The 21,837-nt window shown below is 41.8% G+C and overlaps 1 protein-coding gene across 41 annotated transcripts in view; it reads right to left on the reverse strand.

The window, feature by feature from the left end:
* Positions 1–21,837, reverse strand: part of LOC110519948 (E3 ubiquitin-protein ligase MYCBP2) — a 344,341-nt gene that overhangs the window by 222,857 nt on the left and 99,647 nt on the right. For all 41 annotated transcript variants that reach the window (XR_016494672.1, XR_016494675.1, XR_016494673.1 and 38 more), the window contains exons 10-16: positions 18,848–18,986; positions 18,297–18,373; positions 6,783–6,987; positions 6,423–6,587; positions 5,963–6,121; positions 5,584–5,788; positions 3,121–3,266 (exon numbers count right to left, since the gene is read on the reverse strand). Coding sequence is in view for 37 of the 41 variants with exons in the window: in XM_090229470.1 (XP_090085596.1) it covers positions 3,121–3,266; positions 5,584–5,788; positions 5,963–6,121; positions 6,423–6,587; positions 6,783–6,987; positions 18,297–18,373; positions 18,848–18,986 (1,096 nt within the window). In the remaining 4 variants the exon portion in view is untranslated. The remainder of the gene's footprint in view (positions 1–3,120; positions 3,267–5,583; positions 5,789–5,962; positions 6,122–6,422; positions 6,588–6,782; positions 6,988–18,296; positions 18,374–18,847; positions 18,987–21,837) is intronic.

Raw genomic sequence — 21,837 nt, forward strand, 5'->3', positions numbered from 1 at the left:
TTGGTCGCAAATGGGTCTTCAAAATGAACAATGACCCCAAGCATACCACCAAAATGGCTTAAGGACAACATAGTCAAGGTATTGGAGTGGCCATCACAAAGCCCTGACCACAATCGTATAGAAAATGTGTGGGCAGAACTGAAAAGGCGTGTGCGAACAAGGAGGCCTACAAACCTGACTCAGTTACACTAGCTCTGTCAGGAGGAATGGGCCAAAATTCACCCAACTTATTGTGGGAAGCTTGTGGAAGGCTACCCGAAACATTTGACCCAAGTTAAACAATTTCAAGGCAATGCTACCAAATACTAATTGAGAATATGTAAACTTCTGACCCAATGGGAATGAGTGATGAAAGAAATAAAAGCTGGCTAAGGAGGATGGTCTACGGTAGTTAATCTCAACTGGTTTTGCCTCGGGACCCAAATTGAACCAGGTTGTCTCGAACGCAGACACCTTAACTTTACTGAAGAAAAATAATTCAGAAATCAAATGATTTAATAACTTTTTATCTGCACTTAGTCGATTAACACTGAAAGGCCTTTCAGGTTACAAGTACACGCTAGAGAATGTTGCCAGGTGTCCTCTTATCAACTGACAAGGTGTGCAAACATAAGCACCAATGCTTGCTAAATCGTGCATAATCTATTGTAAAAGGTGTGTTGCATAAAGAAATATTTGTGAGGAGAAAAAAAAGAATATATATTTCCAAATGTGTAGAATTATAAACATATCCTTGACTCATACATACATACACACATATATATATATGGATAAGGATATGGTATAGGATATAAGGATATGTTTATAATTCTACAAATTCCTAGAAAATCCTAATTTTTTTAATGTTATTGTTGGAAAGAAAACTGAAATTCCTCTGTTGGTCCTAACCGCAAATAGCAGACAGAACCATGGTTACATGAGTTACCTCTATGCTGTTATTTGGCTTGCGCCTGGTCTCGGGAAAACATTGGCTGAGACACATAGCTATGGTAAAGCAGTATTCTGACATGGAATGACAGACAAAATAGAAATAAAAGAAGCGGACAACAGCAATGGCTTGTAACTCGTGACAGAGTGCCTTCAGTAAGTATTCACACACCCCTTGACATTTTACACATTTTGTTGTGTTACAGCCTGAATTTAAACTGGATTCAATTTTGATTTGTTGTAACTGGCCTACACACAGTACCCTATAATGTCAAAGTGGAATGATGTTTTTCAAAATATTTACAAATGACACTCAACAAAAATATAAAAACGCAACATTTTCAAAGGCTTTACTGAGATACAGTTCATATAAGGCACTCACAGTCAATTTAAATACATGCATTAAGCCCTAATCTACAGATTTCATATGACTGGGAAAATGATCATACGCATCTGTCGGTCACAGACAGCTTAAAAGAAAAGGGCTGGAGCGTGGATCAGAAAACCAGTCAGTATCTGGTGTGACCACCATTTATTTGCCTCATGCAGCACGACATATCCTTTGCAAAGTTGATCAGGCTGTTGATTGCGGCATTGGAATGTTGTGCCACTCCTCTTCAATGGCTGTGCGAAGTTGTTGGATATATGCAGGAACTGGAACACGCTGTCGTACACGATCCAGAGCATTCCAAACATGCATCTGTGGCTTTGTGTTGTGTGACAAAACCGCATATTTTAGAGTGGCCTTTTATTATCCACAGCACAAGGTGCACCTGTGTAAGGATCATGCTGTTTAATCTGCTTCTTGATATGTCAAACCTGTCAATTGGATGGATTATCTTGGCAAAGAAGAAATGTAGAGATTTTTGAGAGAAATCAGCTTTTTGGATAACGGATAATTTCTGTTGCGTTTATATTTTTTGTTCAGCGTAATTAAAACATTTAATCTGAAATATCTTAAGTATTCAACCCCTTTGTAATGGAAAGACTAAATGAGTTCTGGAGTAAAAATGTCCTTAAGTCACATAAGAAGTTGCATGGACTCACTCTGTGTGCAATAATACTTTTTAAAGTGATTTTTGAATGACCACCTCATTTCTGTACCCAACACATACAAAAACAGATTCAACCACAAAGACCAGAGAGATTATCCAAATGCCACTTAAAGGGCACCTATGTGTCCTATGGTAGATGGATTTTTTAAAAAGCAGACTGTGAATATCCCTTTGAGCATGGTGAAGTTATTAATTACGCTTTGTATGATGTGTCAACACACCCAGTCACTACAAAGATACAGGATCAACAACATGTTGGTTACTCCACAATATTAACCTAATTGACAGAGTGAAAAGGATGCCTATACAGAATAAAACATATTCCAAAACATGCATCTTGTTTTCAACAAGGCACTAAAGTAATACTGCAAAAAAATTCCTGAATAAGAAGTGGTATGTTTGGGGCAAATCCAATACAACACATTACTGAGTACCACTCTCCACATTTCAATTATAGTGGTGGCTGCATCATGTTATGGGTATGCTTGTAATCATTAAGGACGGGGGAGTTTTTCAGGATAAAAAATAAACAGAATGGAACTAAGCACAAGCAAAATCATAGAGGAAAACCTGGTTCAGTCTGCTTTACACCAGACACTGGGAGAAGAATTGACCTTTCAGCAGGTCAATAACCTAAAAGTTAATGTTCCTGTTTTTACTTAAATCTGCTTGAAAATCTATGGCAAGACTTGAAAATGGTTGGCTAGCTATGATCAACCACCAAATTCACAGAGCTTGAAGAATTTTGAAAAGAATTACGGACAAATATTGTACAATCCAGAAGTGCAAAGCTCTTATAGACTTACACAGAAAGACTCACAGCTGTAATCGCTGCCAAAGGTGACTAACATGTATGAATGGTATGAATACTTATGTAAATGAGATTTTAAATACATTTGCAAAAATGTCTTTTAAAAAAATTAACTTTGTCATTATGGGGTATTGTGTGAAGGGTGAGAAAAAAAATGTCATACATTTTGAATTCAGGCAGTAACAACAAAATATGGAATAAGTCAAGGGGTGTGAATACTTTCTGAAGAAACTATATACAGTGTGAAAAAGGTTGTGACTGTTTGAGAATGAGTACAACAAACATGAGCATGCAGATATATTGAACAACGGTTATTGTGTGTTGTACCTAGTAGTAGATCTAGTGGTATCATCTCCTTGACAGCGTCGAAGATGCCCCTCTGTCTGACCTCCTGTCCATCAAGCTCCCTGGCGCAGGCTTTGCAGCAGCCACACGCTGAGCAGCCAGACTCCCCAGAACCACAGCCACAGATACTGAGTGGGAGAGAGAGAGAGAAACACAGATAAAACATCAATACAAACAAACGACAGACATCCACCAGACAAGACAAACCAAAGCATACAAAAAGACACAAAACCAGTTAATCTGATCAGCATTCAAATCACATTTGGGATGGTGTTCCTCGGATTGCAAGCCTCCCCCTTTTTCCTCCAAACATAATTGGTCATTACTGCCAAACAGTTCTATTTTGTTTCATCAGACCAGAGGACATTTCTCCAAAAAGTACGATCTTTGTCCACATGAACCGTTACAAACTGTCGTCTGGCTTTTTTATGGCAGTTTTGGAGCAGTTCCTTGCTGAGTGGCATTTCAGGTTAAGTCGATATAGGACTTGTTTTATTGTGGTATTTAGATACTTTTGTACCTATTTCGTCCAGCATCTTCTGGGATCAATTTGCACTTTTCGCACCAAAGTACGCTCATCTCTAGGAGGCAGAATGTGTCTCCTTCCTGAGCGGTATGACAGCTGCGTGGTCCAATGGTGTTTATACTTGCGAACTATTGTTTGTACAGAGGAACGTGGAACCTTCAGGCATTTGGAAATTGCTCCCAAAGACGAATCAGACTTGTTGAGGTCTACACTTTTTTTGTAGACCATGGCTGATTTCTTTTGATTTCCCCATGATGTCAAGTAAAGAGGCACTGAGTTTGAAGGTAGGCCTTGAAATACATCCACAGGTACACCTCCAATTGACTCAAATGATGTCAATCAGCCTATCAGAAGCTTCTAAAGCCATGACATAATTTTCTGGAATTTTCCAAGCTGTTTAAAAGGCACAGTCAACTTAGTGTATGTAAACTTCTGACCCACTGGAATTGTGATACAGTGAATTATAAGTGAAATAATCTGTCTGTAAACAATTGTTGGAAAAGTTACTTGTGTCATGCAAAGTAGATGTCCGACTTGCCAAAACTATAGCTTGTTAACAAGAAATTTGTGGAGTGGTTGAAAACGAGTTTTAAATGACTCCAACCTAAGTGTATGTAAACTTCCGACTTGTGAATGTTGACCTGTTTATAGGTCTTTCTCACATCGGCTATGGAGAGCGAGATCACACAGTCGGTCGAAACAGCTGGTGCTCTCATGCATGTTTCAGTGTTGCTTGCCTCAAAGTATAGAAGTAATTTAGCTCGTCTGGTAGACTGGTGTCACTGGGCAGCTCGCGGCTGTGCTTCCCTTTGTAGTCCGTAATAGTTTGCATCGAGTGTAGGAGCCGTTGTAGTACGATTTAATCTTAGTCCTGTATTGACAAGGTGTCTGTTTGATGGTTCATCGAAGGGCATAGCGGGATTTCTTATAAGCTTCCGGGTTAGAAACCTCCTCCTTGAAAGTGGCAGCTCTAGCCTTCAGCTCAGTGCGGATGTTGTCTGTGATTCATGGCTTCTGGTCGGGAAATGTACGTACGGTCACTGTGGGGATGTCATCGATGCACTTATTGATGAAGGCAGTGACTGATGTGGTGTACTCCTCATTGCCATTTGAAGACTCCTGTAACATATTCCAGTCTGTGCTAGCAAAACAGTCCTGTAGCTTAGCATCTGCGTCATCTGACCACTTCCGTATTGACCGAGTCACTGGTACTTCCTGCTTTAGTTTTTGCTTGCAAGCAGGAATCAGGAGGATAGAGTTATGGTCAGATTTGCCAAATGGTGGGCGAGGGAGAGCTATGTACGCGTCTCTGTGTGTGGAGAAGGGTGGTCTAGAGTTTTTTATCCTCCGGTTGAACATTTAACATGCTGGAAGAAATGGATTTAAGTTCCCCTGCATTTAAGTTCCCGGCCACTAGGAGCGCCGCCTCAATGAGCATTTTCTTGTTTGCTTATGGCCCTATACAGCTCGTTGAGTGACGTCTTAGTGCCAGCATCGGTTTGTGGTGGTAAATAGACAGCTACGAAAAATATAGATAAAAACTCTTGGTAAATAGTGTGGTCTACAGCTTACTGATTTGTAAAGACAGAGCACAAGGCACTAGCAAATAGACGTGCCAAAAAACCCTAATCATGAAAACATACATTTGACATTTTAGTCATTTAGCAGATGGTCTTATCCAGAGCGACTCACAAGAACAATTCGGGTTAAGTTACTTGCTCAAGGGCACATGGACAGAATATTTTACCTAGTCTGCTCGGGGATTCCAACCAGCAACCTTTCAGTTACTGGCCCAACACTCTTAACGGCTAGGCTACCTACCGCCTGTAGACCCAACCATAAATGTACTTTCTCTTAACAAAGATAAACCAACTAGTGAATGGTGGGTGTGTGTCTGCCTCTTCGTCAAGTTTCCTTACCCTCCGGGTACTCTGTCGGGCCGTCCGCTGCTGACACAGCTGGCTCCATAGCCGGTGCAGTCTCCACACACGGTGCACACCATGCACTGATCCAGCTTCCACTTGTGCATGCCCGGCTGGCACATCATGCTCTTCTCCTCCTTCTCCTCCAGCTCATCCTCCAAGTCCTCATCCATGGCCGTCGCCATGCTTTCCACACCAAATGCTACAGGGGGTAGAGAAGATGTTCACATGAATGGGTAATGAACGCAAAATACACAATAAATACACGCAAAGAAAGTTGTGTTTGGTGTGCATATGGTATATTAAAGTTTGTTTGTGTTATGTGGTAATTTCTGTGCTCGTGCATGCTCATGTGTGTGTCCGTCATGCATGTTACCTTTCCCCGCCTGGTTCATGGCCCCTGTTTCTCGGCCACACTGGCCCTTGTTGTTGACCCCAAACGTCCAGACCTCTCCACTCTTAGTCAAGACACAGGTGTGGGCCTTCCCCATGGCTACCTGGGTTACAATGTGACCCTTCAGGTCTGACACCTGGCCTGAAGGGGGCACAAGAGAAAGGAGAAAACATTGATACCGTATAGTGACTGTTAAAGACCTAGCCTTACTGAATCACGGTACATTTCACTAAACTGAGCTGAAATCGGTCAGAATTTCCAGGCTTACTTTGATAGCCATGTTGTAATATTACAGCCGTGAACATTTGCACGATTGATCACTACCCAGATGGAGTACACTCTCTGTCCCACTCAAGTTCATCAGCATCACTAACACAAATTAACATTTGCACTAGCCAACACAACCCAAATGTACCCTTTCCCTTGTCTCTATCCCACTCACAGGTGCTGTCGCTGTAAATAGCGTCCTTGCCGAACATGTATAGCTCTCCATCCTTGGTGACGATGCTGCTGCTGCCGTTGTTGCAAGCCGTGTTCACCGCCGTCTTGGTCTCTAGCTTCATCATCTTCTTGGGCTTGTAGGGCTTCGGCTGCCGCCGGCTCTTGGCTGAAGAGTAGAAACAAAACATTAGAGAATCATATCTATGCAAGAGGCGCACAAAGTTGGTTGCAGATTATTCTGAATACAGTGCCTTTTCCCTTCCCTTTCCCGTTGAATAATCTTATATCATGACGTATTGGTGTGTGTGCTGTAATTTACACGTGTTCTTGTCTGTGTAGGTGTGTTCACATCCATACTTACTGGACTCTCCATCTTCTCCCTTGCTCGCGGAGCCAGTAAAAAACACGCTGCCATCCTCTGCCACCAGCAGGGCGTGTGAGCCGTCGTGGCCCACCGAGAACTGGACGATCTTAGGTGACTTGGTGATGGGCAGTTCCACCCATTTACCTGCCAACGGACCACCCTGCTTGATGCCCAGGCTCTGGTACTTCCCTGTGTAGTAGACCTGAGGAGGGAGAGGAGGGGTGAGAGGGAGAGGAAATATTTTAATAGGAACTGTCACAAAAAAACACTTTTTCTAATGACATCAATATTTAGCCCAAAATGTCCTAGCTAGTATAAAAACTACAATTCTGGACATAGTCCATTGCCACTTCTGACTGAAACGTACCGTTACCGAAATCCCTCATTTGTTTAAGAAAAACCTTCCCAATCCGTCAACCCTTGCTCTCTTTACGTGACACATGTATGCATTGCATGCTTGTCACCAAAGACCTATTCGCACAGGACTAGTTTTACTAGAGAACACTGGTTATGTAATTTTGCTCCAGAATGCCCGTTATTCCAGAGGATTTTTTTACTCCCCCCCCCCCCCCAATTGTCAGTTATGACGGAAGCCTGGATGTTTTTATTCTAGGCGTGAAGTATTTCAACATGTCCAGGTGATAGGAACACACTGATAACACTGATAACTAAACCATACCAAACCATCTTTCTATAGTGTCAAAATAGTACTACAATTGAGGAAGTGTGATCATAATCATTAGGATATTTTAGCAATCCGCAGTACGTCCTAACTGCTCCCCATCCTTCAGTTGTGAGCTAAACAGTGCAATTGCATTTTAAGGCTATGGATGACAAAGTTAAATTGTAATTTCCAAACGTTTAGGTCAGTTGCATGCTGCTTTGCGATCAATTAACAGTAAGGGTTGCATTAAATAGGCTCAATATTTTTGACTGATACATTTGGCAATACACAATTCATACGCACAAAACGCATAAACAAAAGCATTCACTATGATATTGGTAGTCAAATCATATATAGCTTATGCGCAGCACTTAGTTCAATTTATCAAATCAGTTATTGTTTTCTTGAGCAACACCTGTCAAACTCAGACATTTATCCCAAAATACAGGGATGTCGATTCGCAACGGACTAATATTATCAGAGGACCATGTGTCATATAAAAATGACAGATGTGGTGTTTTGTGCTCGTGCACATAATTACATTACGCGACCTCAGTGAGAAAGTTAGAGGGTCAAAAATCCTACCCCCAAGACATGCTTACCTCTCACCATTATCAATAACAGGAGCGGTTAGCATGTATGGAGGTATGATCTTTGACCCTCTGTAGTGTGTGTGTGTGTGTGTGTGTGTGTGTGTGTGTGTGTGTGTTAAGTCACAGGTCAACTGCTCCTATTTTTACATTGGCTCCCCTGGCTGGAACAGAGGGGGTAATCTGCAGATAAAAGCCAGCAGTGGCGATTACAGCCTTCTCAGTGATACAGCAGGCTAGACTAGGGCCTGGCTAGCTAGCTCTGCTACACTATCTCACAGGGCCTACACTATGACACACATACATAGAGGCAAAGACACACACTTAGTCAAAACTAACTTGATCCCTGGCATTTAGAGAAGGTAAACACACAAGCAGTTATAATTACAAACAAGCTCACATAAACATATACCTTCCTTTAAGTATTACTATCTAGGCCTAATGTTTTTTTTTTTGCAGACCCCAGGAAGAGCAACTTCCAGCTAAATGGGGATTGGGGATCCAAATAAACTATCCCACAAACATGGTTGTATTTCCATCTGTCACTTAGGCATCCAGATAGGTCCATACTACAGTATTTTTCGTTGTTTGGGAATTATAGGATTTCCCAGTGCTGGTGGTTGGTCAGTGTTTTCCCTCCTGCAGGACCTGCTTTGTTTATCTGGGAGGAATGGGTGGCACAGACAGCAGTAGGGCAACGCAGCAGTGGATAGATTGCTCTGCTAGATGGATGGAATAACCAATGACTTCCAGTTATTTAAGCATAGAAGTGGCACAATCTTGTCTCGAAGCTCTACGGACAATTCCTTCGACCTCGTGGCTTGGTTTTTGCACTGACATGCATGGTCAACTGTAGGGCCTTATATAGACAGGTGTGTGCCTTTCCAAATCATGTCCAATAAATCGAATTTACCACAAGTTGTAGAAACATTTCAAGGATTATCAATGGAAACAAGATGCACCTGAGCTCAATTTCAAGTCTCATAGCAAAGGGTCTGAATACATATGCAAATAAAGTATCTGTTTTTTACTTTTAATACATTTGCAAAAAAAATTTAAAACCTGTTTTTGCTTTGTCATTATGGGGTATTGTGTGTGGATTGATGAGGAAAATAGTTTATTTAATCCATTTTAGAATAAGGCTGTAAGGTAACAAAATGTGGAAAAAGTCAAGGGGTCAGAAAACTTTGAAGGCACTGTAGGTCCGGAAAAATACATCATTTATTCTCATTTTTTTACTCTGCCAATAAATCTTCTCTGCGACAATGATTAAGTTGCCGTGTCTCTTCTCAAGGAGGCTTCGCCGTACAGAGGAAATATTGTGCACTTTGTGCGTTGCAGGAGGTGTATCTACTAAGCTCTCTTCCGGGACAATGTTGACACATCAGAGTTCCAATGGAACAACTGTTCACTCGCTGAGGACTATAGAGAAGTGGCTACTCTTAGCAAACAGATTAAGAACTTGCACAATCTACTGGGGAAAGACACCCCTGCCTACCATCTCTACACCACAGGCTGGACGCCGTGCTGAGAGTATCAACACCAACGCCTTCCAGGGACCCCTTCCCGAAGAAGTCTCCCACTCCCCTGATACGGTCACCATTACAGCTGCCCAACCAGGGAAGCATGTCACCTGCCATAGGCCAAATGGAGGGAAGCAACCTATGGCGAGTAGGGAACTTTGGTGTTGGGAAGCCCAACTCAAATCCAGTTGCCTAGAATATTAGCTCTCCTGGCTTCGAAGGTTCCAGCGCTATCGTCCCCTATTCTGCCTCAGATCACCAGACCTTGAGGGTGTCTGACGCACCGGCCACAATGGGTTTTGTGCTAGGTTCAAGGTGCAAAAACTGCCAGACGACCTGCAATCTCACCAGCCGTTATAAATCGGCAGCTCTATGCTGAGAAACCACTCGGTTGCCAGGGAAAATACATTGTGCTATCCTGGGGCTCGGGTACAGGACATTACAAGGCTGCTTCCTACCGTTTTTACGCCAGAACACGGGAGCTGTCGCAGTCATAGTACATGTGGGATCTAATGACATTAGGATAGCTAGCTCGGAACGTCTGAAAACTGGATTTTTAAGAACTGATTGAAACTGAAAGACTCCAACAAGCATCCAATTATTTAAGGCCCAATGCGATCACTGAATCGTGGCATGGAAAGATTCAGTAGGTTGTCCGTACAACACAACTGGCAACGAGTCTACTGTAACTCTGCTGGAGTTACTTTTGTGGATAACTTTAGAAAACAGAAGGTGCTCTACAGAGCGGATGGGGTCCATCCAAATCATCTTGGTGCCTGGACTCTGCCCTGCGCTCAGAAATTGACTTATTAACACTCCAAATTCCACTCAAGTAATCCCAACTGTAAATTTAAAATCAGCATTGTCATCATACTGCAGGCAAGCAACAGATAACTCTGTTTTAACCCAGGTCCTCGCTTGTGGCATAGGCCCAATGGTTCAGTTCTTGACAATATTGTAACTATATCAATTGAAATCAATCCCAAGGTATTTTCAAATAAGGGTTTAACTATTGATCATAATAATGTTGTATTAGAGACTCCATCTGACCTAAAAATCCAGCAGATGTGGTCTTCGATTTGTTCATGGAAATTCTGGCGTCTTAATCCAAAGTGGACATTCTGGTAATTTCTAAGACTTGGTTGAATAATTATGTGCTGGACTCTGATGTGTCTGTCTGGTTATAATGTCAAAAGCTTGGACACACCTATTCATTCAAGGGCTTTTCTTATTTTGACTATTTTCTACATTCTATAATAATAGTGAAAACATAAAAACTATGAAATAACACATATGGAATCATGTAGTAAGCAACAAAGTGTTAAGCAAATCAAAATATATTTTAGAATCCTCAAAGTAGCCACTCTTTGCCTTGACAGCTTTGCACACTCTTGGCATTCTCTCAACCAGTTTCCCCTGGAATGCTTTTCCAACAGTCTTGAAGGAGCTCCCACATATGCTGAGCACTTGTTGGCTGCTTTTCCTTCACTCTGCGCTCCGACTCATTCCAAACCATCTCAATTTGGTTGAATTCGGAGGATTGTGGAGGCAAGGTTATCTGGTGCAGCACTCCATCACTCTCCTTCTTGGTAAAATAGCCCATACACAGCCCGGAGGTGTGTTGGATCATTGTCCTGTTGAAAAACAAAATGACAGTCCCACTAAGCCCAAACGAGATGGGATGGCATATCGCTGCAGACTTCTGTGGTAGCCATGCTGGTTAAGTGTGCCTTGAATTATAAATACATCAGACAGTGTCATCAGCAAAGCACCCCACACCATAACACCACCTCTTCCATGCTTTACGGTAGGAAATACACATGAAGCATTTATTTGGGCTGCCATTTCTTGAGGCTATAAAAGTAATGATGGACTGTAGTTTCTCTTTGCTTATTTGAGCTGTTCTTGCCATAATATGGACTTGGTCTTTTAGCAAATAGGGCTATCTTCTGTATACCACCCCTTCCTTGTCACAACACAACTGATTGCTCAAAAGCATTAAGGAAATGTACTTTTAACAAGGCACACCTGTTAATTGAAATGTATTAAAGGTCATGAAACCTCATGAAGCTGGTTGTGAGAAAGCCAAGAGTGTGCAAAGCTGTCTTCAATGCAAAGGGTGGCTTCTTTGAAGAATCTCAAATATAAAATATATTTTGATTTGTTTAACACTTTTTGCTTACTACATAGTTTTGATGTCTTCATTATTATTCTACAATGTAGAAAATAGTATAAATAAAGAAAAACCTTTGAATGAGTAGGTGTTCTAAAATATTTGACCGGTAGTGAATTGCTAATATAAATAAAAAATTGATGGTGTTGGAGGGGTTCAGTGGAGCTGAAGGGTGGGACTAAAAACCACAAATCAAATTGTATTTGTCACATGCACTCCAGCAGCTGCCACCCAACCAGCTCAGGCTACAGGTGCAACAGAGGCTGCAAGGCCCACAACAGGTAAGAGATGGGCTAGGTAGAGTGGGAACATCAGTAATGGGAAATCTTGGTTGTGGATGATCAGAGTTTTTTTTAACCCTGCCCCAACACACCAGATTAAACGAGGTATCTTCACTCTTACCAATCAGTCATAGTGAACAAATCAGTTAAGTGCGAGGGAAAGATTAAGGAAACCAGCAGACGTTGTGTCTCTCGAACACCACAGTTACCTACCACTTCCCTGTTCCCCACCTTTCTAATGTGGGTGTAGTTCATTCCCTCTGTTTTAACTGGTTTTGACTAAGTCCTAACCACTATAGCTAGTTATACTGAATTATTAAAATTCAGTCCCCTAATCTCTTCTCCATCCATCCCTCTACCTCTGAATTTAGTGCCATCCAGTCTATTTCAGATGTAATTGTTATTTTGGGACACTGCAATTTGCACGTTGCGAAGGCTGTTTTCACAAATAAAAAGTATAAATGTTTCCCATCCTCTCTGTCTCTGCAGCCTCCTCTAAACTCCCAGGTGAAAGACAGTCATCATGCATACAATGTATACAGGAGGATACATTAATCTACTGTACGGATAGACAAGTATGGGGCTAGACTGTTTTCAGCAGCAGCGGGAGCTCTACAGCTTCTAGCATCGCGAGAGGAGACTCCTGCAGCAGAACGTCATGTTGATGAGGCCAGGCACGGGGGCCACTATGACCTGCTTCATAGGGATCACTAGGGGACAAAAGGACCCCAGCCACAGCAGCAACAACATAGATTTGGCTACCTGCCAAGCTACAGTCCCATGCCAGGGAACCAACCCATCTCCCCAGCCACTTCAACCCCATGGGATGACCATTGGACCTCAATCTGTCGGGCCGGGGGCCCATGGGAAGCCATAATGTCGGGTGAGTGAAGAGGCTACCTGGTTATATCCACCATCATCTCAATTTTAAGTCATTCTGTATTTATTAAAATCGTACAATGTGCTGTTAATATCAATATCTAAATAGCATATCATGTGCTGACAGGATCAATAGAAGATAGAATACAGGCCTAGACTATGGTTTCAAAATAACTTCCTCAAAATGCCCTTATATTCCCAAATCCTGGTTGGAAGATTCCTAGAATTACAACAGAATAAACAGGAAATCCAGGAATCCACCAACCAGGATTTCAGGAAAAACAGATTATTTTGGAGAAATAACTGGAATATTGCAACCCAGCCACCTCCTGGGTACCAATCGCCTGATATGAAAAGTTGGCAGCAAGCTGGCAAGCTGGCATTGGCAGCAGAGGTGTCCAATGAGGTGTCCAGAGCCATGCATGTATAAATGTGTATATTGCACACCGGTAGTCTGTTATTGACTTGGTATCTACATGGAAATGACATGGCGGCAGGTTGCATAGCGGGTTAAGAGCATTGGGCCAATAACCGAAAGGCCGCTGGTGCGAATCCCCGAGCCAGCAAGGTACAAAAAAAAACATTTGCCCGTTCTGCTCTTGAGCAAGGCAGTCAACCACCAACAACTGCTCCCTGGACACCGTTGATGTCGATTAAGGCAGCCCACTGCACCTCTCTAATTCAGAGGGGTTGGGTTAAAACACATTTTTAGTTGAACACATTCAGTTGTACAACTGACTAGGTACCCCCCTTTCCCATAAAAATTACTTGTTTGTTTCTTCGGATTCTTTCTAACAAGCACTTGTGTAACATCATACCAGATGTGTTTAATTATTGAAAGTGAGTAGCTACCTAAAAGTAAAAAACTACTTCTATATCATTTCTTAGCCTATTCACAACCAATAGTAATCTAATTTCCCCTGATCTTACAAAAAAACTACTTGTAATGTGCATTTGCATAGACATTCTGAAAAACTGCTGGATTTCTATCAATTACCCTGTGACATCCCAGGGGAACCACTCAGTGCACTGGCACTGCAAACATTGTGCGCATGTTCAGCATTTCAGATCACGTAGATATCCTATGATGTTATTTTGCAACAAAAAGGTACTGACAATAGCCCAGTAGTCAAATTACATTTCACAACATTTTGGAAAATGTATAGCTGTCCAAGTGACATTTAGAAGACATTCTGATTTGCAAGGAATAGGTATATTCTTCACTGAAATGTGCCTATCATAACAGCTGAAATATCATAAAAATAACAGTAATGTAAAATATGAGACGCAGGGATGAATAGATCAGGGGATGTTCATTCAACAAAACCTGATAGCTGTCCAACCAATGCCTACTCAGGGGAGTAGACTACCCATACGCCTATAAGGCTACTGACTGGGCATGTACAATCATAAGGTCTGAATGCTATCTGCCACAGTCTCATCTTAGAAAGCATGCCATGGTCACTGCCTAGAAAACTCCTTAGACTAGCTAGCAGAGAGAAAGCGAGAGAGGAGTTGGCGGCCCACGGTACCACCGAGCACCAGCCACCAATTTAGCTCCCGACTGTGAATGCATGCATTACATGATCAATGTTGCAAATGTGAACCACAAGTATTTGATAATACAGTGCATTCGGAAAGTATTCATACCCCTCGGCTTTTTACACATTTTGTTATGTTACAGCCTTATTCTAAAATTGATTTTTTTTTATTTTTATTTTTATTCCCTCAATCTACACACAATACCCAATAAAGACAAAGTAAAATAATAATTCAGACGGTTTACTCAGTATTTGTTGAAGCACCTTCGGAAGCAATTATAGCCTTGAGTCTTCTTGGGCATGACCCTACAAGCTTTGCATACCTGTATTTGATGAGTTTCTCCCATTCTTCTATGCAGATCCTCTCAAGCTCTGTCAGGTAGGATGGGGAGCGTCGCTGCACAACTTTTTTCAGGTCTCTTTTCAGGTCTCTCAAGTCCGGGCTCTTGCTGAGCCACTCAAGGACATTGACACTTGTCCTGAAGCCACTCCTGTGTTGTCTTGGCTTTGTGCTTAGGGTCGTTATGCTGTTGGAAGGAGAACCTTCTCCCCAGTCGGCGGTCCTGAGAGCTCTGGATCAGGTTTTCATCAACAATCACTCTGCTCCTTTCATCTTTCCCTCGATCCTGACTAGTCTCCCAGTCCCTCCCGCTGAAAAACATCCCCCATGGCTGCCACCATCATGCTTCATTGTAGGGATGGTACCAGGTTTCCTCCAGATGTGACACTTGGCATTCAGGAGAGTTCTGAGAGTCCTTTAGGTGCCTTTTGGCCAACTCCAAGCGAGCGGTCATGTGCCTTTTACTGAGGAGTGGCTTCTGTTTGGCCACTCTACCATAAAAACCTGATTGGTGGAGTGCTGCAGAGATGAGAGAACCTTCCAGAAGGACAACCATTTCCACAGAGGAACTCTGAAGCTCTGTCAGAGTGACCATAGGGTCCAGCTCTAGGAAGAGTCCTGGTTGTTCCAAACTTCATTCATTTAAGAATATTGAAGGCCAGTGTTCTTGGGGACCTTAAATTCTGCTGAAATGTTTTGGTACCCTTCCCCAGATCTGTGCCTCGACACAATCCTGTCTCGGAGTTCTACAGACAATTCCTTCAACCTCATGGCTTGGTTTTTGCTCTGACACACACTGCGGGACCTTATATAGACAGGTGTGTGCCTTTCCAAATCATGTCCAATCAATTGCATTTACCAAAGGTGGACTCCAATCAAGTTGTAGAAACATCAAGGATGATCAATAGAAACAGGATGTTCCTGAGCTCAATTTCAAGTCGCCAAGCAAAGGAGCAAATTAATAAGCTATACATCTTTTTTTTATTTATAAATTAGCAAACAATTCTAAAAATCTATTTCGCTTTGTCATTATGGGGTATTGTGTGTAAATTTTATCCATTTTAGAAAAGGGCTGGAACGTAACAAAATGTGGAAAAAGTTAAGGGGTCTAAAAACGTTCGGAAAGCACGGTATACCCTCACTTGGTCAGGATATTTAAGCCTCTATATATCCACTAGTTCCACAATATCCATGACATTTGTGATTTCCTTAAGAACATGAGGGTGATAGTTTGTAGTGTGATTTCTTTACAGTCCATTGACGTATTTCAAACCGTATTATAATCTCCCACCATAATAAGGGTCTTGTATTGTGTGTAGGTTTGATCAATTATTATATATATTTTCAAAGAAGCTTGGATCATCATTATGTGGACCGTATAGATTAATGGGCCATATATGTTTAGGGTCCAATAACATACTTAAAATCATCCATGTGCCTTGCGAATCTGTTTGGACAATTTGCACATTAGGATCTAAATTATTCTTCATTAATATCACACCTTTTCAATTTCTTTGCCCATGGGAGAAGTATATTTCCCACCCCCCAGTCCTTTTTCCATCTAAAATTGTTGAATGAGTTTCCTGTAAACAATAGATATGATATTAACATTATTTCAAATGTTTCCGACAATATAATTGTTCTGAACCGCGAGCCAACCCACTGTTTCAAGGAATGTTTTGCGGGTCTCCTGCGGGTAACTGAGAACCCGACCCCATGGAGCACTCTACTGTGAGGTGGAAATATAGATGGAGATGGCTGGCTTCCTCTCCCTTTCTATGCTGTCAGCTCAACTATCCTTCGCTAATGCTCTTTTTTTCTCCTCTCTCTCCCTCTGTCTGCCCCCCCCTACTCTTTTCTCTTGCTCCCCTCTCTCCTGCTCCCTCTTTTGTCTCTCTCACCCCATTTCCCCAATTGCTTTTCTAATATTTGTTGCCAGTATTTTGTCGGACCATCATGTGTATTTGTTTTAATCTTTAATTTATTTGCGATTAGGTTTGAAGAGAATGACTCCTCAACCCAAGAGGCCCTAGAGCAGCTGTGAGAAACGTGAGAAGTGTGGCATCATTTTGGAAAACTTAAGGCGCTAAAGGTTCCGGCAAAACAGATGTCTGTTATCCTTTCAGCTGCTGCTCAGTGCTCAATATTTTCGAACCATCTTAGTTCTTTGTCTCTGTTGTGACAGTAGGCTATTGCAAACATAAGCATGACACAAAAAAGGCAGAAGTGATGGTTTTTTTTCATGGTGGAAGTGATGCAGCTATTCTTTTTAAATTAAGTTATGATCAGTATAGCTTTTAAAGGATGTTGTGGTTGTTTGTAGGGGTGTGCTGATCTCCTCATACTCAGTCATAAACATATCCGTTTTATCACACTTGATATTCAATTCATGGCATGGTATACACTGAGTGTACAAAACATGAAGAACATCAGCTCTTTCCATGACATTGACTGGCCAGGTTCACTTTATGATCCCTTATGATCACTTGTTAAATCCACTTCAAATCCGTGTAGATGAAGGGGAGGAGACAGGTTAAATGAGGATTTCAAGTCTTTGTGTATGTGTGCCTTTCAGAGGGTGAATGGGCAAAACAAAATATTTAAGTGCCTTTGAATGGGGTATGGTTCCAGGCACACCGGTTTGTGTCAAGAACTGCAACGCTTCTGGGGTTTTCGCGCTCAACAGTTTCCTGTGTAAATCAAGAATGAGCCACCACCCAAAGGACATCCAGTCAACTTGACACAACTGTGAGAAGCATTGGAGTCAACATGGGCCAGCATCGCTTTGGAACGTTTAACACCTTGTCGAGTCCATGCCCCGAATGAATTGAGGCTGTTCTGAGGGTAAAACGGGGGGTGCGCTCAAGGTGTTCTTCATGTTTTCTTCACCCAGTGTACTTGTACGAGTGTAAAGGAGTGTAAAGGAGCAGTGCACTTTCAGAACCAAATCTGTATTTCAGATGTAAATGTTAAAGAAATGTCCAGACACTGTTTTTTACCATTTGACTTCATCATGCTCATTTTGCAGTATGGGGGTTTGAATTAAACACGAACAAAAACTCAAAACTTTCCCTGCATGTTGTTTTGAGTGAGGTCTTCAACATTCGCAGAACATTCCTGTAATGTTCTCAACTCGTCAGACAGAAACAACCTAGTAGGCTGCGGACACTCAAATAAGGAGATGTGATGCAGAAACTACCTAACAACCACAGGTCCTCACTAGACTGGTGGTCTGCATGTCTATTTTTTCATTACAGTTTCATCAGGTTTTGAAGTGAAATTGTCCTCATTTGAAGGTCCTGTGTCAAGGTCTTCACTATTACAGGAACACAGCGTGTGTGTGTGTGTGTTGCAAGGAAGAACAGAACAAGCAGAGCCCTTGTGTTGCTGGTCACACTCCAAAACTAGGAGTAGCAGATTATAATTACCATTTGCTTATTCACCCACACACAAACTACCATTAACATTTTTATGCTGCAGTCTCATGCATCTCAGTTTGAACAATTCTCACGTTCTTTACCTTTCCTGAGGCTGTTTTCATCAGAGCAAATTCCCTGCCTGCTCCCAGCAATGCTGCCTCCTCGTCAAACCCCGTACCTGGAAAACACAGACACACACATTTTGATGTATGGACTTCTGCAGAGAAACACATATGCACAAATTCACTAATAAACAAAGACATTATTGAAACACACAAAGACAGATACACAAACAGACACACATATAGGGACCGGCTCATTGCAATCACTGGAATGGAATGAATAGAAAGGTAACAAACATGGTTTGCTTTCATTCCATTCCAACCCTTACAATGAGTTTGTCCTCCGTCACTAAATCAACAGTCTCCAGTCTATTCAACAGTCTCTTAAACACACACATATGGTGAAGCCTCATATGCCAATATCTGACAGAGCAAGATGGTGTAGCATAAAGTTTCCCCTAGATGCTGATCTTGGGTCAGTTTTCCATTTTCCCCACTAATGGTTAAGGTTAGAATTGGGGGAGGGCAAGCGGATCCTAGATCTGTACCAGGGGGAAATTTCACTGCGGAGCATAGTCAGTAGGACTCACTAATGATGTGTAGGTCTTTCTCCAGGTCAAATAGAGAAATGCCGCAGGCATGGAGACACTTCCTGGCCAGTTTCAACTGGAGCTCCTGCTGCAGTGCCGGGTCCGTACTGGTCGCGTATATCCTCACCACAAACCCGTCCTGAGGGAAACATGGCAAAGGCTTATTTAGATCCACATTGAAATATAGCAAGTATGAAGGACACATAGTTTTGAGGTCATACAGAAGCTGGCACTCATTAGCAGGGTAGCAAAATGTCAAACTTTTTCTCAAAATGTCCAGGTTTTCCAGAAATCCTAGTTGGAAGATTCCTGGAATCAGGAGAGAATAAGCAGGAACTCCAGAATCTGTTCAACCATAATTTCTGAATTACCTGGGATCATTTAGAAACAATTCACGGAATTTTGCAAACCTAGTCCTGAGTAACACACTTGGATGGAAAATTACTGAGGATAATAGAAGATGATATTGCCATTCCTATTTGCCATATTTTCAATTCAAGCCGACTAGAAAGTGTACCCCCCAGGCTTGGCGGGAATCTAAAGTAATTCCGCTACCTAAGAATAGTAAAGCCCCCTTTACTGGCTCAAATAGCCGAACAATCAGCCTGTTACCAACCCTTAGTAAACTTCTGGAAATAATTGTGTTTGACCAGATACAATTCTATTTTACAGTAAACAAACTGACAAACTTTCAGAACACTTTCAGGTAAGAACGTTCAACAAGCACAGCACTTACACAAATGGCTGATTGGCTGAGAGATATTGATAATACAAAGATTGTGGGGGGTGTTTTGTTAGACTTCAGTGCGGCTTTTGACGTTATCGATCCTAGTCTGCTACTGGAAAAGACTGTTAAAGCCACAACACAGGTTAACAGAACACAGAGGGTGTTCTTTAATGGAAGCCTCTCCGAAATAACCCAGGTAGAATCCGGAATTCCCTAAGGCAGCTGTCTTGGCCCCTTACTTTTTTCAAACTTTACTAATGACATGCCACTGACTGAGTGGCATGTCATGTGTATAGTGTTAAGATGACTTAACACTATACACGTCAGCTACTACAGCAACTGAAATGACTGCAACACTTACCTGCAATAACTGCAGTTACTTTCAGAGTAGGTGGCAAGGAATACATTCATATTTCTAAAACTAAAAGCACTGTATTTGGGACAAATCATTCACTAAACCCTAAACTTCAACTAAAACTTGTAATAAATGAATGTGGAAATTGAACAAGTTGTGGCGACTAAACTACTTGGAGTAACCCTGGATTGTAAACTGTCATGGTTAAAACATATTGATACAGTGCCTTGCGAAAGTATTCGGCCCCCTTGAACTTTGCGACCATTTGCCACATTTCAGGCTTCAAACATAAAGATATAAAACTGTATTTTTTTGTGAAGAATCAACAAATGGGACACAATCATGAAGTGGAACGACATTTATTGGATATTTCAAACTTTTTTAACAAATCATAAACGGACAAATTGGGCGTGCAAAATTATTCAGCCCCCTTAAGTTAATACTTTGTAGCGCCACCTTTTGCTGCGATTACAGCTGTAAGTCGCTTGGGGTATGTCTATCAGTTTTGCACATCGAGAGACTGAAATTTTTTCCCATTCCTCCTTGCAAAACAGCTCGAGCTCAGTGAGGTTGGATGGAGAGCATTTGTGAACAGCAGTTTTCAGTTCTTTCCACAGATTCTCGATTAGATTCAGGTCTGGACTTTGACTTGGCCATTCTAACACCTGGATATGTTTATTTTTGAACCATTCCATTGTAGATTTTGCTTTATGTTTTGGATCATTGTCTTGTTGGAAGACAAATCTCCGTCCCAGTCTCAGGTCTTTTGCAGACTCCATCAGGTTTTCTTCCAGAATGGTCCTGTATTTGGCTCCATCCATCTTCCCATCAATTTGAACCATCTTCCCTGTCCCTGCTGAAGAAAAGCAGGCCCAAACCATGATGCTGCCACCACCATGTTTGACAGTGGGGATGGTGTGTTCAGGGTGATGAGCTGTGTTGCTTTTACGCCAAACATAACGTTTTGCATTGTTGCCAAAAAAGTTCAATTTTGGTTTCATCTGACCAGAGCACCTTCTTCCACATGTTTGGTGTGTCTCCCAGGTGGCTTGTGGCAAACTTTAAACAACACTTTTTATGGATATCTTTAAGAAATGGCTTTCTTCTTGCCACTCTTCCATAAAGGCCAGATTTGTGCAATATACGACTGATTGTTGTCCTATGGACAGAGTCTCCCACCTCAGCTGTAGATCTCTGCAGCTGTAGATCTCTGGGCCTCTTGGCTGCATCTCTGATCAGTCTTCTCCTTGTATGAGCTGAAAGTTTAGAGGGACGGCCAGGTCTTGGTAGATTTGCAGTGGTCTGATACTCCTTCCATTTCAATATTATCGCTTGCACAGTGCTCCTTGGGATGTTTAAAGCTTGGGAAATCTTTTTGTATACAAATCCGGCTTTAAACTTCTTCACAACAGTATCTCGGACCTGCCTGGTGTGTTCCTTGTTCTTCATGATGCTCTATGCGCTTTTAACGGACCTCTGAGACTATCACAGTGCAGGTGCATTTATACGGAGACTTGATTACACACAGGTGGATTGTATTTATCATCATTAGTCATTTAGGTCAACATTGGATCATTCAGAGATCCTCACTGAACTTCTGGAGAGAGTTTGCTGCACTGAAAGTAAAGGGGCTGAATAATTTTGCACACCCAATTTTTCAGTTTTTGATTTGTTAAAAAAAGTTTGAAATATCCAATAAATGTCGTTCCACTTCATGATTGAGTCCCATTTGTTGTTGATTCTTCAAAAAAATACAGTTTTATATCTTTATGTTTGAAGCCTGAAATGTGGCAAAAGGTCGAAAAGTTCAAGGGGGCCGAATACTTTCGCAAGGCACTGTACAACAGTAGCTAAGACGTCCATAATAAAGCACTGCTCTACATTCTTAACAGCACTAACAAGAAGGCA

This window comes from Oncorhynchus mykiss, chromosome 3, assembly GCF_057628025.1.
Source record: "Oncorhynchus mykiss isolate SJ-2025 chromosome 3, ASM5762802v1, whole genome shotgun sequence".
NCBI lineage: Eukaryota > Metazoa > Chordata > Actinopteri > Salmoniformes > Salmonidae > Oncorhynchus > Oncorhynchus mykiss.